This window comes from Anomaloglossus baeobatrachus, chromosome 12 (assembly GCF_048569485.1).
Source record: "Anomaloglossus baeobatrachus isolate aAnoBae1 chromosome 12, aAnoBae1.hap1, whole genome shotgun sequence".
NCBI classification, from domain to species: domain Eukaryota; kingdom Metazoa; phylum Chordata; class Amphibia; order Anura; family Aromobatidae; genus Anomaloglossus; species Anomaloglossus baeobatrachus.
This window is the reverse complement of record NC_134364.1, coordinates 13,398,802-13,416,292: the sequence shown is the minus strand read 5'-3', so window position 1 is coordinate 13,416,292 and position 17,491 is coordinate 13,398,802. Positions and strand designations below refer to the sequence as shown.

Below are 17,491 nucleotides of genomic sequence, written 5' to 3'. Positions count from 1 at the left end.
TTAAAATGAAAAAAAAAAAAAAATGGACTGATGTAAAAGTTTGTGCACCTGTAGGGGGTGGGCAGACCCCCTACAAAGGGAGCATAGTTAACCCGGAAATGTTATTAATAAAAATGTTTTATTTGTATTTGCATGTGTATTGTGTTAGGGTACCCCTAGTGGCCGGGTGGGACGGCTGTCACCACAGTGGGGAGGAGGAGCCGGCAGAAGCAAGGGGGAGGAGAGAGCAAGGGTGGAGAAGAAAAGATCAGGAGGGCAGTTGTCTCGGGGACGGGAGCGGAGCAGCAGAGTCGGGGCAGAGTGTGGGAGCTGAAGAACAGGGAAGCCGGAGAGAACAGGAGCGGGGGCGGAACCTCATAGAGTGAAGCAGTCCGGTGTGGGTCCGGGCTGTGGGTAGCCAGAAGTGGGAGCCGGGCGAAGAGGAGTAGTCAGGCACATCCCCACTGGAGGGGACGCGGGGACAGGCTTTCCCCAGCTAAAAGAAAGCGTATCATCACCCTATTGCCTCGTGTGGAGCTTTGTGAAGAATAAAGATGTTTGTTAATTGCATTGAACCCTGCCTGAAGAGTGTTTGTGCGCCGGACAACACCTGCACCACCACACTCTGCCCCACCAAGGCATCTCCTGTCCCCCCAGTGACGGTGGCGCCAGGGGTAAGCCTGACAGCAAGGGCCACGACTACAACCCCGGAGGCACCCCTGGCACCCCGTTACATGTGGCGTAGTCGGCAGGATCCGGATTGTATGCAAAGGGTCCCACAAGAAGATGGAGATCAAGTGGTGCCTAGGGCACAGGATCCGGACTATTGGAGAAGGTTCCCGGTCCCATGGTGGGAAGAAGAAGCAGTGCCTGCAGCGTTGGACCAGGCACAAGATGGCGGCAAGATGGCCGTCGTCTGTGAAGATGCAGAAAGCGCGCGGAAAGTTGGCGCCAAAAGAAGAGCCTGGGGCTGGCCAGTGCCGAAAAAGAAGTTCGGAGTACTCCGCCCAAAGAGGGGAGGTGCCGGTCCCAGGGCACGTAAGAAGACATGTGAAGTGGGCGGTGTTGTAAGAAGAAAGAAGTGCCGCCGCGGAGGGGTCGACCTGAGGTGTGAGACTGGGGGTGGAGTATGCTCAAGAGCGGGAAAAGCAAGCCCGCCTCCATTTCCTCCAGCTTCTACACCGACCCTGACGCCTTTACCTGAGCCTCATTCCCCAAGCAAGATGGAAAATGCCGAGGGACTACACCCTGCGCCTGGCTTGGAGAAGAGTGACCCGAGGCAGATTGTGGTTGCGGAAGGATTCCCCGCCCATCTGCCGGCTGTACCCGGAGGACCGGGAAGAGCCATGAAAGTAACTTGGGTGACCACGTGGGACGCCCTGACCGGAGTAACTACCACAGAGGTCCGGGCGACCTACACCGCCCAACTACCGTCAGGGAGCCGGATGCTGGGAGCCCCATACCCCTGCCCGGACATTCCCTCGCCAGCCGCGGTGGGACCTGCGACACTTGGTCAAGCTCTGGCTCCGGAGGAAATATACGCCCGGAAACTGGAGAAAGACGAGTGGGGCTTCTACTGGGACCCAGTCCAGCCTTCAGTACTACCGACACGAAAGTCCCCGTCACCTGAGCCGGATCCAGTACAGGAGCGGCTGCTCGCCGAGACCGTCGCCCGGGAGATGATGGCGGGTCCCCGGAGCGAGGAATTTGAGCAGCAGTACACCACCGGAGTGGTGGTGAAGTTCAACCAAAGAGAGGGGTACGGCTTCATCCGGGACGGCGAGACCGGGGACGACTACTTCTACAACCGAGTACATTTAGATACAGAAGGCCTCCCACAGAGACTGCATACCCTGTACCAAGGGGAGAAGGTACGGTTCCTGAGGGAAGTGGGTTGCCGGGGCCTGTTTGCGGTTGGGGTGACCCGGGTGCCCACCGCACAAGAGGCTGCTCAGTGGCAGCAGGAAGTGGAATGGGAGGAATGCCAGAACCGGCGACGAGCACAACCAAGACCGGTATTGGCCGAAACCTCCCACCCGCAACGTACCTTGGCTGTAGCTCCGGCAGTCATGCCCGGGCAGAGTACTGACCCGGAGAAGGGAATCCCGCCGGTTGTGGCGATCAATCAAAACATCACCACCCACCCAGTCATTATTATGGGCAGCCCGCCGTCGTCCCGCGCAGCGACCCCATCACCCCCGTCGGGGACTGAGGAGCCAAAGCCGGAGGCTGAAATAGCGGAACCACTCATTAGCTACGAGCCTTTCCGGAGGCTGCGCCGGTTGCCCGGGCAATCTTTGTCCGAGTATGTACAAGCCCAGAGAGCTGAGTGGCAATGGGCCTACCATCCGGAATAAGCACCAAGACCGGAAGATGGCGGCCCTGTTTTGTGTTAGACACCGGCGTTGTTCCGAGCCGGAAGAAGGTGTGTTGGTTGAAACCGTTAAAGTTGTTGAGTCCGGAGAGAGCCTGCTGCTGGACTGAGCCGGGGGCTCCTCCGCGCCGCTGAGAAGAAGGAGTTTTTTTTTTCTTGTGTTCCTGCCGGTTAACAACAAAGACCGGGAGCGCTGCCAAGCCTCCGGGCACAACCAAGACCGGGAACTTCCGGGAGGAACTCCGGGCGCTGGACTGGGGCACCCTCTTTCGGGCACCCTCTTGGGGACAGGTTCGCAGTTTTATTGAATATGTTGGTGCATAGTTTTAAAAATGTGGTTTTTAGATGGGAGCCTTGCCGGGAGGCTCGGGCTTTAAGAGGGGAGGTATGTAGGGGGTGGGCAGACCCCCTACAAAGGGAGCATAGTTAACCCGGAAATGTTATTAATAAAAATGTTATATTTGTATTTGCATGTGTATTGTGTTAGGGTACCCCTAGTGGCCGGGTGGGACGGCTGTCACCACAGTGGGGAGGAGGAGCCGGCAGAAGCAAGGGGGAGGAGAGAGCAAGGGTGGAGAAGAAAAGATCAGGAGGGCAGTTGTCTCGGGGACGGGAGCGGAGCAGCAGAGCCGGGGCAGAGTGTGGGAGCTGAAGAACAGGGAAGCCGGAGAGAACAGGAGCGGGGGCGGAACCTCATAGAGTGAAGCAGTCCGGTGTGGGTCCGGGCTGTGGGTAGCCAGAAGTGGGAGCCGGGCGAAGAGGAGTAGTCAGGCACATCCCCACTGGAGGGGACGCAGGGACAGGCTTTCCCCCAGCTAAAGAAAGCGTATCATCACCTTATTGCCTCGTGTGGAGCTTTGTGAAGAATAAAGATGTTTGTTAATTGCATTGAACCATGCCTGAAGAGTGTTTGTGCGCCGGACAACACCTGCACCACCACACTCTGCCCCACCAAGGCATCTCCTGTCCCCCCAGTGACGGTGGCGCCAGGGGTAAGCCTGACAGCAAGGGCCACGACTACAAGCCCGGAGGCACCCCTGGCACCCCGTTACACACCCTTGCAGATTTGAGTGCTTAGATAGCTTTGACTGAGATTTCAGACCATAATTAGGCTTTTTGGGTTATGGCTTGCTCCCTATCATCAGGTGATGCAAAATTTCACAGCTTTATAAAAAGCCGGCCTTCACTAACCTTGTGCCAAAAACCAGCAGCCATGGGTTCTTCTAAGCAGCTGCCTAGCACTCTGAAAATGGTGGAGGCCAACAAAGCAGGGGAAGGCGATAAGAAGACAGCAAAGCGTTGCCCTTTCCTCAGTTCAAAATGTAATTAGTGGAGGTGAAGATAAGGTCTGGAAGACCAAGCAACATTTATGTGAGCTGCTGGTAGGATTGCTAGAGAGGGAAATCAGAGCCCCTGCCTGCCTGCAAAAGACCTTCAGGAAGATATAGCAGATTCTGGAGTTGTGGGCATTGCTCTACTGTTCAGAGACACCAGCACAAATATGTCCTTCATGGAAGAATCATCAGAAGAAAACCTCTACTGTGTCCTCATCATAAAGTTCAGCATGAGAAGTCTGCAAAAGAACATCTAAACAAGCCTGAAGCATTCTGGAAACAAGTCTTGTGGACCGATGAGGATAAAATAGAAGTCTGACCACAATGATCAAAGGTGTGTGTGGAGAAAAGAGGGCACAGAATTTCAGGAAAGAATATCTTGCCAACCATTAAGCATGGGGGGGGATCGATCATGCTTTGGGGTTCTGTTGCGGCCAATGGCACGGGGATCATTTCACGGGTAGAGGGAAGAATGGATTCAATGAAATGTCAACAAATTCTTGATGCCAAAATAACACCATCAGTAAAAAAGCTGAAGTTGAAAAGGGAAGAAAAAGACGAAAAGAAGAGGGAAAAGAGGAGGGAAAAGGGTGGGGGAAAGGGTGGGGGAAAAAAAAAAAAGAGGGGGGAAAAAAAGAGAGGGGAAAAAAAGAGGGGAAAAAAAGAGGGGAAAAAAAGAGAGGGGAAAAAAAGAGAGGGGAAAAAAAGAGAGGGGAAAAAAAGAGGGGGGAAAAAAAGAGGGGGGAAAAAAAAGAGGGGGGGGGAAGAAAAGAGGGGGGGAAAAAGAGGGGGGGAAAAAGAGGAGGGAAAAAAGAGGAGGGAAAAAAGAGGAGGGAAAAAAGAGGAGGGAAAAAAGAGGAGGGAAAAAAGAGGAGGGAAAAAAGAGGAGGGAAAAAAAGAGGGGAAAAAAAGAGGGGGGGGAAAGAGGGGGGGAAAAGAGGGGGGGGAAAAGAGGGGGGGAAAAGAGGGGGGGGGAAAGAGGGGGGGGAAAGAGGGGGGGAAAAAGAGGGGGGAAAAAGAGGGGGGGAAAAAGAGGGGGGAAAAAGAGGGGGGAAAAAGAGGGGGGAAAAAGAGGGGGGAAAAAGAGGGGGAAAAAAGAGGGGGAAAAAAGAGGGGGAAAAAAGAGGGGGAAAAAAGAGGGGGAAAAAGAGGGGGAAAAAGAGGGGGAAAAAGAGGGGGAAAAAGAGGGGAAAAAAAGAGGAGAAAAAGAGGAGAAAAAGAGGATGGCTTCTCCAAATGGACAATGATCCCAAACACACGTCAAAATTCACAATAGACAACCTCAAAAGACACAAGATGAAGGTTTTACAGCGGCCTCACAGTCCCCTGATCTGAACATCATTGAAAATCTGTGGCGAGACCTCAAAAGAGCAGAGCATGCAAGACGAGCAAGTAATCTCTCAGAACTGGAAGACGTCTCCAAGGAAGAATGGATGGAAATGCCTCAAATAATTGAAAGCCTCTTGGCTGCTACAAGTGGTGACATTTGCGGGGTGCGGTGCGTTGCGCTGTTGTATGTGGCTCATTTTCCTTTTTTGCTCATTTTAATATTTAAAAGTTGAAAATATATCTATTTATTTATTGCCTACAGCAGACAGGTAATTATCACCTATAACTTTGTGTCTTTTAGAGATAATTTCACCTTCAACTTGCCTAACTCTTCACAATAACATCATTTTGACCAGGGGTGCACAGACTTTTCCATGCCACTGTACGGTGATAATACATCATTGTATCGTGGCGTTGTGTGACACGGTCGTTACATTGTGTATCGATTCTCTGTTGCACTGATCAGGAGTAACCTTGCTACTTCTTCTGCAGTAACAGCCGGAGCTGCATTCTGAATTCTGCTCTCTCTTAAAGTGGACATGCATACCACTCATTTTCAGGAACGTACCGTGATCGAACATAGATAACAAGTTGACCAGGGTCTCGAAGGCGGCGAGTCGCACGCTGCTGCCCTCGTCTCTGGCCAGCTCCACCAGCTCCGGGAGAATGGCGGCTTTTGTTAATTCTGCCCTACAACAAAGAAGAGCATCTATTAATACCTGGGAATCTTCTTACCATTAATCATTGATGCCGCAGATGCCCTTGTACACATGTACCTATTTCGGGGGTCCCCAGCAATGCTGCAGGAGGTGGCAGTGAATCATCATGCCCGAGGAGCGGGGGCAGCAGCGACGGCGGAGACGGACCCCACCCTCATGCGTTGCCCATTGTTTGAGGCCTCTTCTCCATCGCACGGCTTGTAGGGGGGGTCATCCCCATATCCACAGCCCTTATGTCTGCACGCAGGGGCCTGCTCTGTACGGGGGGCCGCATCGCACGAGCTGCAGGGACATGAGTCACCGGCTGCACTCAGCGAGGCTCCACTTCTGGAGTCTTCATCTTTTGTTTCTTCCCTTTGTGCCAATAACGGGCCAAGGAGACGCCCCCTCAATATCTGCAAAGGACACGATCACGGCCCACACTGAGGGGGCTGCAGGAATGTGAGGACGCCCCCGAACAGGGCCATCACGTCTGCCATTGTAAAGGAGCCCCCCACACAGGAGCACAGCAGAGACGAGAAGAGTGCAGCCCCCCCACACAGGAACACAAATGATACGAGGAGAGTGCGGCCCCCCACACAGGAACACAGATGATACGAGGAGAGTGCGGCCCCCCACACAGGAGCACAGCAGAGACGAGGAGAGTGCGGCCCCCCCACACAGGAGCACAGCAGAGACGAGGAGAGTGCGGCCCCCCACACAGGAAAACAGCGGAGACGAGGAGAGTGCGGCCCCCCACACAGGAGCACAGCAGAGACGAGAAGAGTGCAGCCCCCCCACAAAGGAAAACAGCAGAGATGAGGAGAGTGCGGCCCCCCACACAGGAGCACAGCAGAGACGAGGAGAGTGCAGCCCCCCCACAAAGGAAAACAGCAGAGATGAGGAGAGTGCGGCCCCCACACACAGGAGCACAGCAGAGACGAGGAGAGTGCGGCCCCCCACACAGGAAAACAGCGGAGACGAGGAGAGTGCGGCCCCCCACAAAGGAAAACAGCAGAGACGAGGAGAGTGCGGCCCCCCACACAGGAAAACAGCGGAGACGAGGAGAGTGCGGCCCCCCCACACAGGAACACAGCAGAGACGAGGAGAGTGCGGCCCCCCACACAGGAGCACAGCAGAGACGAGGAGAGTGCAGCCCCCACACAGGAACACAGCAGAGACGAGGAGAGTGCGGCCCCCCACACAGGAGCACAGCAGAGACGAGGAGAGTGCGGCCCCCCACACAGTAGCACAGCAGAGACGAGAAGAGTGCAGCCCCCCACAAAGGAAAACAGCAGAGACGAGGAGAGTGCGGCCCCCCCACACAGGAGCACAGCAGAGACGAGGAGAGTGCGGCCCCCCACACAGGAAAACAGCGGAGACGAGGAGAGTGCGGCCCCCCACAAAGGAAAACAGCAGAGACGAGGAGAGTGCGGCCCCCCACACAGGAGCACAGCAGAGACGAGGAGAGTGCGGCCCCCCACACAGGAAAACAGCGGAGACGAGGAGAGTGCGGCCCCCCACACAGGAGCACAGCAGAGACGAGAAGAGTGCAGCCCCCCACAAAGGAAAACAGCAGAGACGAGGAGAGTGCGGCCCCCCCACACAGGAGCACAGCAGAGACGAGGAGAGTGCGGCCCCCCACACAGGAAAACAGCGGAGACGAGGAGAGTGCAGCCCCCCACAAAGGAAAACAGCAGAGACGAGGAGAGTGCGGCCCCCACACAGGAGCACAGCAGAGACGAGAAGAGTGCAGCCCCCCACACAGGAGCACAGCAGAGACGAGAAGAGTGCAGCCCCCCACAAAGGAAAACAGCAGAGACGAGGAGAGTGCGGCCCCCCCACACAGGAACAGAGCAGAGAAGAGGAGAGTGCAGCCCCCCACACAGGAAAACAGCGGAGACGAGGAGAGTGCGGCCCCCCCACACAGGAACACAGCAGAGACGAGGAGAGTGCGGCCCCCCACACAGGAGCACAGCAGAGACGAGGAGAGAGTGGCCCCCCACACAGGAGCACAGCAGAGACGAGGGGAGAGTGGCCCCCCACACAGGAGCACAGCAGAGACGAGGAGAGAGTGGCCCCCCCACACAGGAACACAGCAGAGACGAGGAGAGTGCAGCCCCCCACACAGGAAAACAGCGGAGACGAGGAGAGTGCGGCCCCCCACACAAGACCAGAGGAAGAGACGAGGAGAGTGCGGCCCCCAAACAGGAGCACAGCAGAGACGAGGAGAGTGCGGCCCCCCACACAAGACCAGAGGAAGAGACGAGGAGAGTGCGGCCCCCAAACAGGAGCACAGCAGAGACGAGGAGAGTGCGGCCCCCCACACAAGACCAGAGGAAGAGACGAGGAGAGTGCGGCCCCCCACACAAGACCAGAGGAAGAGACGAGGAGAGTGCGGCCCCCCACACAGGAGCACAGCAGAGACGAGGAGAGTGCGGCCCCCCACACAAGACCAGAGGAAGAGACGAGGAGAGTGCGGCCCCCCACACAGGAGCACAGCAGAGACGAGGAGAGTGCGGCCCCCCACACAGGAAACAGCAGAGACGAGGAGAGTGCAGCCCCCCACAAAGGAAAACAGCATAGACGAGGAGAGTGCGGCCCCCCACACAGGAACACAGCAGAGAAGAGGAGAGTGCAGCCCCCCACACAGGAAAACAGCGGAGACGAGGAGAGTGCGGCCCCCCCACACAGGAACACAGCAGAGACGAGGAGAGTGCGGCCCCCCACACAGGAGCACAGCAGAGACGAGGAGAGAGTGGCCCCCCACACAGGAGCACAGCAGAGACGAGGGGAGAGTGGCCCCCCACACAGGAGCACAGCAGAGACGAGGGGAGAGTGGCCCCCCACACAGGAGCACAGCAGAGACAAGGAGAGTGCGGCCCCCCACACAGGAGCACAGCAGAGACGAGGAGAGTGCGGCCCCCCACACAGGAGCACAGCAGAGACGAGGAGAGAGTGGCCCCCCCACACAGGAGCACAGCAGACACGAGGAGAGTGCGGCCCCCCACACAAGACCAGAGGAAGAGACGAGGAGAGTGCGGCCCCCAAACAGGAGCACAGCAGAGACGAGGAGAGTGCGGCCCCCCACACAAGACCAGAGGAAGAGACGAGGAGAGTGCGGCCCCCCACACAAGACCAGAGGAAGAGACGAGGAGAGTGCGGCCCCCCACACAGGAGCACAGCAGAGACGAGGAGAGTGCGGCCCCCCACACAAGACCAGAGGAAGAGACGAGGAGAGTGCGGCCCCCCACACAGGAGCACAGCAGAGACGAGGAGAGTGCGGCCCCCCACACAAGACCAGAGGAAGAGACGAGGAGAGTGCGGCCCCCCACACAGGAGCACAGCAGAGACGAGGAGAGTGCGGCCCCCCCACACAGGAGCACAGCAAAGACGAGGAGAGTGCGGCCCGCCACACAGGAGCACAGCAGAGATGAGGAGAGTGCGGCCCCCCCACACAGGAGCACAGCAGAGACGAGGAGAGTGCAGCCCCCTACACAGGAACACAGCAGAGACGAGGAGAGTGCGGCCCCCCCACACAGGAACACAGCAGAGACGAGGAGAGTGCGGCCCCCCACACAGGAGCACAGCAGAGACGAGGAGAGTGCGGCCCCCCACACAGGAAAACAGCAGAGACGAGGAGAGTGCGGCCCCCCACACAGGAGCACAGCAGAGACGAGGAGAGTGCGGCCCCCCACACAGGAGCACAGCAAAGACGAGGAGAGTGCGGCCCCCCACACAGGAGCACAGCAGAGACGAGGAGAGTGCGGCCCCCCACACAGGAGCACAGCAGAGACGAGGAGAGTGCAGCCCCCCACACAGGAGCACAGCAGAGACGAGGAGAGTGCGGCCCCCCACACAGGAGCACAGCAGAGACGAGGAGAGATGACAGCGCGGCCCCCCACACAGGAGCACAGCAGAGACGAGGAGAGTGCGGCCCCCCACACAGGAGCACAGCAGAGACGAGGAGAGTGCAGCCCCCCACACAGGAACACAGCAGAGACGAGGAGAGTGCGACCCCCCACACAGGAGCACAGCAGAGACGAGGAGAGATGACAGCGCGGCCCCCCACACAGGAGCACAGCAGAGACGAGGAGAGTGCGGCCCCCCACACAGGAACACAGCAGAGACGAGGAGAGTGCGACCCCCCACACAGGAGCACAGCAGAGACGAGGAGAGTGCAGCCCCCCACACAGGAGCACAGCAGAGACGAGGAGAGTGCGGCCCCCCACACAGGAGCACAGCAGAGACGAGGATAGTGCAGCCCCCCCACACAGGAGCACAGCAGAGACAAGGAGAGTGCAGCCCCCCACACAGGAACACAGCAGAGACAAGGAGAGTGCGGCCCCCCACACAGGAGCACAGCAGATACGAGGAGAGTGCGGCCCCCCACACAGGAACACAGCAGAGACGAGAAGAGTGCAGCCCCCCACACAGGAGCACAGCAGATACGAGGAGAGTGCGGGCCCCCACACAGGAACACAGCAGAGACAAGGAGAGTGCGGCCCCCCACACAGGAGCACAGCAGAGACGAGGAGAGTGCAGCCCCCCACACAGGAGCACAGCAGAGACGAGGAGAGTGCAGCCCCCCACACAGGAGCACAGCAGAGACGAGCAGAGATGACAGCGCGGCCCCCCACACAGGAGCACAGCAGAGACGAGGAGAGTGCAGCCCCCCACACAGGAGCACAGCAGAGACGAGGAGAGTGCAGCCCCCCACACAGGAGCACAGCAGAGACAAGGAGAGTGCGGCCCCCCACACAGGAGCACAGCAGAGACGAGGAGAGTGCGGCCCCCCACACAGGAGCACAGCAGAGACGAGGAGAGTGCAGCCCCCCACACAGGAGCACAGCAGAGACGAGGAGAGTGCAGCCCCCCACACAGGAGCACAGCAGAGACGAGGAGAGATGACAGCGCGGCCCCCCACACAGGAGCACAGCAGAGACGAGGAGAGTGCGGCCCCCCACACAGGAACACAGCAGAGACGAGGAGAGTGCGACCCCCCACACAGGAACACAGCAGAGACGAGGAGAGTGCAGCCCCCCACACAGGAGCACAGCAGAGACGAGGAGAGTGCGGCCCCCCACACAGGAGCACAGCAGAGACGAGGATAGTGCAGCCCCCCACACAGGAGCACAGCAGAGACAAGGAGAGTGCAGCCCCCCACACAGGAGCACAGCAGAGACAAGGAGAGTGCGGCCCCCCACACAGGAGCACAGCAGATACGAGGAGAGTGCGGCCCCCCACACAGGAACACAGCAGAGACGAGAAGAGTGCAGCCCCCCACACAGGAGGACAGCAGAGACGAGGAGAGTGCGACCCCCCACACAGGAGCACAGCAGAGACGAGGAGAGTGCAGCCCCCCACACAGGAACACAGCAGAGACAAGGAGAGTGCGGCCCCCCACACAGGAGCACAGCAGAGACGAGGAGAGTGCAGCCCCCCACACAGGAGCACAGCAGATACGAGGAGAGTGCGACCCCCCACACAGGAGCACAGCAGAGACGAGGAGAGTGCAGCCCCCCACACAGGAACACAGCAGAGACAAGGAGAGTGCGGCCCCCCACACAGGAGCACAGCAGAGACAAGGAGAGTGCGGCCCCCCACACAGGAGCACAGCAGATACGAGGAGAGTGCGGCCCCCCACACAGGAACACAGCAGAGACGAGAAGAGTGCAGCCCCCCACACAGGAGGACAGCAGAGACGAGGAGAGTGCGACCCCCCACACAGGAGCACAGCAGAGACGAGGAGAGTGCAGCCCCCCACACAGGAACACAGCAGAGACAAGGAGAGTGCGGCCCCCCACACAGGAGCACAGCAGAGACGAGCAGAGATGACAGCACGGCCCCCCACACAGGAGCACAGCAGAGACGAGGAGAGTGCAGCCCCCCACACAGGAGCACAGCAGAGACAAGGAGAGTGCGGCCCCCCACACAGGAGCACAGCAGAGACGAGGAGAGTGCGGCCCCCCACACAGGAGCACAGCAGAGACGAGGAGAGTGCAGCCCCCCACACAGGAGCACAGCAGAGACGAGGAGAGTGCAGCCCCCCACACAGGAGCACAGCAGAGACGAGGAGAGTGCGGCCCCCCACACAGGAGCACAGCAGAGACGAGGAGAGTGCAGCCCCCCACACAGGAGCACAGCAGAGACGAGGAGAGTGCAGCCCCCCACACAGGAGCACAGCAGAGACGAGGAGAGTGCAGCCCCCCACACAGGAGCACAGCAGAGACGAGCAGAGATGACAGCGCGGCCCCCCTGCTGTGCTCCACACTACACACGGGGGGCGCAGCACGCAGGATCCCACCACTCTCACACACGCCCGTCCTCGCCGTATCCCTCCATCACTGATGCATTCTGGGAACGTCCTCATTAACACAGCAATAAGGCCAATACTCGGGAAAGTCGTCTATTACTGATGAAAACTGACTGCGAGCAACCGCAAGACCCCCGCTAATAACAGAAAGTGCTGCCCGAGCCCCTGTACACCCCAAAATATCCCCGACCACCACCCCCAGGACCAATGTATGACAACGAGACATATAAGAGGTCACTGGGTACATACATTACTTATACTGCATTATCCTCCAGAGCTGCACTCACTATTCTGCTGGTGCAGTCACTGTGTACATACATTACATTACTGATCCTGAGTTACCTCCTGTATTATACTGCAGAGCTGCACTCACTATTCTGCTGGTGCAGTCACTGTGTACATACATTACATTACTGATCCTGAGTTACCTCCTGTATTATACTCCAGAGCTGTACTCCCTATTCTGCTGGTGCAGTCACTGTGTACATACATTACTGATCCTGAGTTACCTCCTGTATTATACTCCAGAGCTGCACTCACTATTCTGCTGGTGCAGTCACTGTGTACATACATTACATTACTGATCCTGAGTTACCTCCTGTATTATACTCCAGAGCTGCACTCACTATTCTGCTGGTGCAGTCACTGTGTACATACATTACATTACTGATCCTGAGTTACCTCCTGTATTATACCCCAGAGCTGTACTCACTATTCTGCTGGTGCAGTCACTGCGTGCATACATTACATTACTGATCCTGAGTTACCTCCTGTATTATACTCCAGAGCTGCACTCACTATTCTGCTGGTGCAGTCACTGTGTACATACATTACATTACTGATCCTGAGTTACATCCTGCATTATACTCCAGAGCTGCACTCACTATTCTGCTGGTGCAGTCACTGTGTATATACATTACTGATCCTGAGTTACATTCTGTATTATACTCCAGAGCTGCACTCACTATTCTGCTGGTCCAGTCACTGTGTACATACATTACATTACTGATCCTGAGTTACCTCCTGTATTATACCCCAGAGCTGCACTCACTATTCTGCTGGTGCAGTCACTGTGTACATAATTACATTACTAATCCTGAGTTACCTCCTGTATTATACTCCAGAGCTGCACTCACTATTCTGCTGGTGCAGTCACTTTGTACATACATTACATTACTCATCCTGAGTTACCTCCTGTATTATACTCCAGAGCTGCACTCACTATTCTGCTGGTGCAGTCACTGTGTATATACATCACTGATCCTAAGTTACATCCTGCATTATGCTCCAGAGCTGCGCTCACTGCTCCGGCTGCTCTGCAGGTCAGGTGCACTGTATGGTTGACTCTATACTCACCCTATACCTTGTGCAATGAACTCCAGTTGGCGACACATACAGGAGCGCACTTCATACTCCACGTCCTGACACAGGGATTCCACTAGGGGGAGTATGTCACGCTTCACTCTGCAACACAGAAGGGAACGTTATGGATGTGAGCTGCTCCTGATGATCCCCCCCTCCCTCGCCCCGTCGCCCCCCCCCTCCCCGTCACCCCCCATCAAACGCTCCCCTCCCCGTCACCCCCCGTCACTTACATGTGAGCCTCGAACTTGCTGGCCAGCTTCCCCAGGATCCGGCACCTCGTCACTCGGGACTGCAGCGTCTGAGACAGTTGTGCTTTGGATACAAGAGGATTGAGGATCTGTACGAGGAGAAGAGAGGAAACCGTGAGCGGCACTGAAGACCCTTCCCCTATATATATATATATAGTATATACCAGCCATATGTGTGAGGGTGCAGTGCAGGATCACGGCCAGGAGGTGGCGCTGTAACAGCTATGTATCCTGCACTGCACCCTGCAACCTACAACTCCCTGCAGATGTGGAACTACAACTCCAAGCATGCACCAGGGGAGACTATCCTACATCACATGACTGCAGCCAGCAGAGAATGTGGGGAGATTCCAGCCCTGAAGTATGCAGAACAGTGAGCTCAGCTCTGGAGCAACGCAGGATCAGTACAGGATCAGGAATGTAATGTATGTACACAGAAACTGCACCAGCAGAATAGTGAGTGCAGCTCTGGAGTATAATACAGGAGGTAACTCAGGATTAGTAATGTAATGTATGTACACAGTGACTGCAATAGAATAGTGAGTGCAGCTCTGGAGTATAATACAGGATGTAACTCAGGATCAGTAATGTAATGTAATGTATGTACACAGTGACTGCACCAGCAGAATAGTGAGTGCAGCTCTGGAGTATAATACAGGATGTAACTCAGGATCAGTAATGTAATGTAATGTATGTACACAGAAACTGCACCAGCAGAATAGTGAGTGCAGCTCTGGAGTATAATACAGGAGGTAACTCAGGATTAGTAATGTAATGTATGTACACAGTGACTGCAATAGAATAGTGAGTGCAGCTCTGGAGTATAATACAGGATGTAACTCAGGATCAGTAATGTAATGTAATGTATGTACACAGTGACTGCACCAGCAGAATAGTGAGTGCAGCTCTGGAGTATAATACAGGAGGTAACTCAGGATCAGTAATGTAATGTATGTACACAGTGACTCCACCAGCAGAATAGTGAGTACAGCTCTGGAGTATAATACAGGAGGTAACTCAGGATCAGTAATGTAATGTATGTACACAGTGACTGCACCAGCAGAATAGTGAGTGCAGCTCTGGAGGATAATACAGGAGGTAACTCAGGATCAGTAATGTAATGTATGTACACAGTGACTGCACCAGCAGAATAGTGAGCGCAGCTCTGGAGTATAATACAGGAGGTAACTCAGGATCAGTAATGTAATGTATGTACACAGTGACTGCACCAGCAGAATAGTGAGTGCAGCTCTGGAGTATAATACAGGAGGTAACTCAGGATCAGTAATGTAATGTATGTACACAGTGACTGCACCAGCAGAACAGTGAGTGCAGCTCTGGAGTATAATACAGGAGGTAACTCAGGATCAGTAATGTAATGTATGTACACAGTGACTGCACCAGCAGAATAGTGAGTGCAGCTCTGGAGTATAATCCAGGAGGTAACTCAGGATCAGTAATGTAATGTATGTACACAGTGACTGCACCAGCAGAACAGTGAGCTCAGCTCTGGAGCACTATGTAGCATGATATTACAGATCACTTTCGGGATCCTTTGTGCCCCTGGTGGCAGTATTACAGTATTGGTGTATCTCCCGCTCTCTGGGCAGTTTGCGGTCACGTCTCCCCTGTTATTATTTGCTCTGCACATACTTTGCCGTGTACCCGGAGGTTTCCCAGCAGCGAGTGGAGCTGACACCGGGACATTGTGGCCAATTTACCCCCATAATTCACTTTGTGTTGGAGGAAGGCTCGTGCTCAGTGCGGGGAGTCACAGTGATGGGGGGCGCGTATGTTACTGGGGGGATTAAAGCTTTAAAGGAACAGATTCCCTGAAAATCATCATGACCCAGTGTTAATATCCAGACTGAGGCGCAGCAGAGCCGAGCTTGTGACGTAACACTGAGCTTCATCATGGGGCTGCTGGGCTACAATAACCTGCAGTCCTATGTAAACCCAGAGTATAACAAACTGAGCTCCGCTGCATCCGTGTTTCCCATCCCTGCCGCTCAGTGGCTGCACCGGAGGGGGGGGGGGGGTGCCCCGTTACCTCGTGTCGGATGGTCTCCTTTGGCAGGACGTCTATAACCGCGAGCAGAGTATCCAGCCAGGCATTGCTTACACCTGCCAAACACAGAGAACAGTCAGCGGTCTGCAGAGCATCGCACCGTCTCCCTGCAGGCCTACATAGCATAATGCAGCTGTGCTGTACAGACTGCACGGCGCGTCTACTCCAGTCACCCCCAGAGCTGCAGCAAGTCTCCCCTGCCCCAACAATCACCATTACTCTATAGCAAATAGCTCTGACCGGTGAGAAAGCTGCGATCAATAGTCAGAGGGTCTCCCCGCCAATATGCCGGCACTCGCCCGGGCGGGGGGACCCCGCTATCTGCAGAGTCCAGATATTCCGTATTAATAGTAACAGCTCTACAATTACAGGAAACGTCTCATCACCCAAAACATCAACATCACCCACCCCCGGTCCCAGACACCATTACCCCATCACACCAGAATAAACCCGCAAAGCCCCGGAGAGGGCGAAACACAAGCATCTGCTGTCCCCGGGGCCACTAACTATACATACAGAAAATAATACTGCAATACTGCGCAGAAGAGGAAAACTGCCCCATCATGCCAGTATTAGAGCAGCTCTATTCCTGTACATAGGGGCAGTATTATAGTAGTTATATTCTTGTACATAGGGAGCAGTATTATAGTAGTTATATTCTTGTACATAGGGAGCAGTATTATAGTAGTTATATTCTTGTACATAGGGAGCAGTATTATAGAAGTTATATTCTTGTACATAGGGGCAGTATTATAGTAGTTATATTCTTGTACATAGGGGCAGTATTATAGTAGTTATATTCTTGTACATAGGAGCAGTATTATAGTAGTTATATTCTTCTACATAGGGGGCAGTATTATAGTAGTTATATTCTTGTATATAGGGGCAGTATTATAGTAGTTATATTCTTGTACATAGGGGCAGTATTATAGTAGTTATATTCTTGTACATAGGGAGCAGTATTATAGTAGTTATATTCTTGTACATAGGGGGCAGTATTATAGTAGTTATATTCTTGTATATAGGGGCAGTATTATAGTAGTTATATTCTTGTACATAGGGGGCAATATTATAGTAATTATATTCTTGTATATAGGGGCAGTATTATAGTAGTTATATTCTTGTACATAGGGGCAGTATTATAGTAGTTATATTCTTGTATATAGGGAGCAGTATTATAGTAGTTATATTCTTGTACATAGGGGGCAGTATTATAGTAATTATATTCTTGTACATAGGGGGCAGTACCATAGCAGTTATAGTCTTGTATATAGGAGCAGTATTATAGTAGTTATATTCTTCTACATAGGGGTAGTATTATAGTAGTTATATTCTTGTACATAGGGGTAGTATTATAGTAGTTATATTCTTGTATATAGGGGCAGTATTATAGTAGTTATATTCTTGTGCATAGGGGCAGTATTATAGTAGTTATATTCTTGTATATAGGAGCAGTATTATAGTAGTTATATTCTTGTACATAGGAGCAGTATTATAGTAGTTATATTCTTGTACATAGGGGTAGTATTATAGTAGTTATATTCTTGTACATAGGGGTAGTATTATAGTAGTTATATTCTTGTATATAGGGGCAGTATTATAGTAGTTATATTCTTGTGCATAGGGGCAGTATTATAGTAGTTATATTCTTGTGCATAGGGGCAGTATTATAGTAGTTATATTCTTGTACATAGGAGCAGTATTATAGTAGTTATATTCTTGTACATAGGAGCAGTATTATAGTAGTTATATTCCTGTACATAGGAGCAGTATTATAGTA

General features: G+C 54.2%; 1 protein-coding gene across 1 annotated transcript in view; it reads right to left on the bottom strand.

Annotated features, from left to right (window-relative positions):
* Positions 1–17,491, bottom strand: part of PPP4R4 (protein phosphatase 4 regulatory subunit 4) — a 63,682-nt gene that overhangs the window by 9,276 nt on the left and 36,915 nt on the right. The window contains exons 4-7 of the mRNA XM_075330622.1: positions 15,694–15,767; positions 13,626–13,732; positions 13,387–13,494; positions 5,451–5,706 (exon numbers count right to left, since the gene is read on the bottom strand). Coding sequence (XP_075186737.1) covers positions 5,451–5,706; positions 13,387–13,494; positions 13,626–13,732; positions 15,694–15,767 — 545 coding nt within the window. The remainder of the gene's footprint in view (positions 1–5,450; positions 5,707–13,386; positions 13,495–13,625; positions 13,733–15,693; positions 15,768–17,491) is intronic.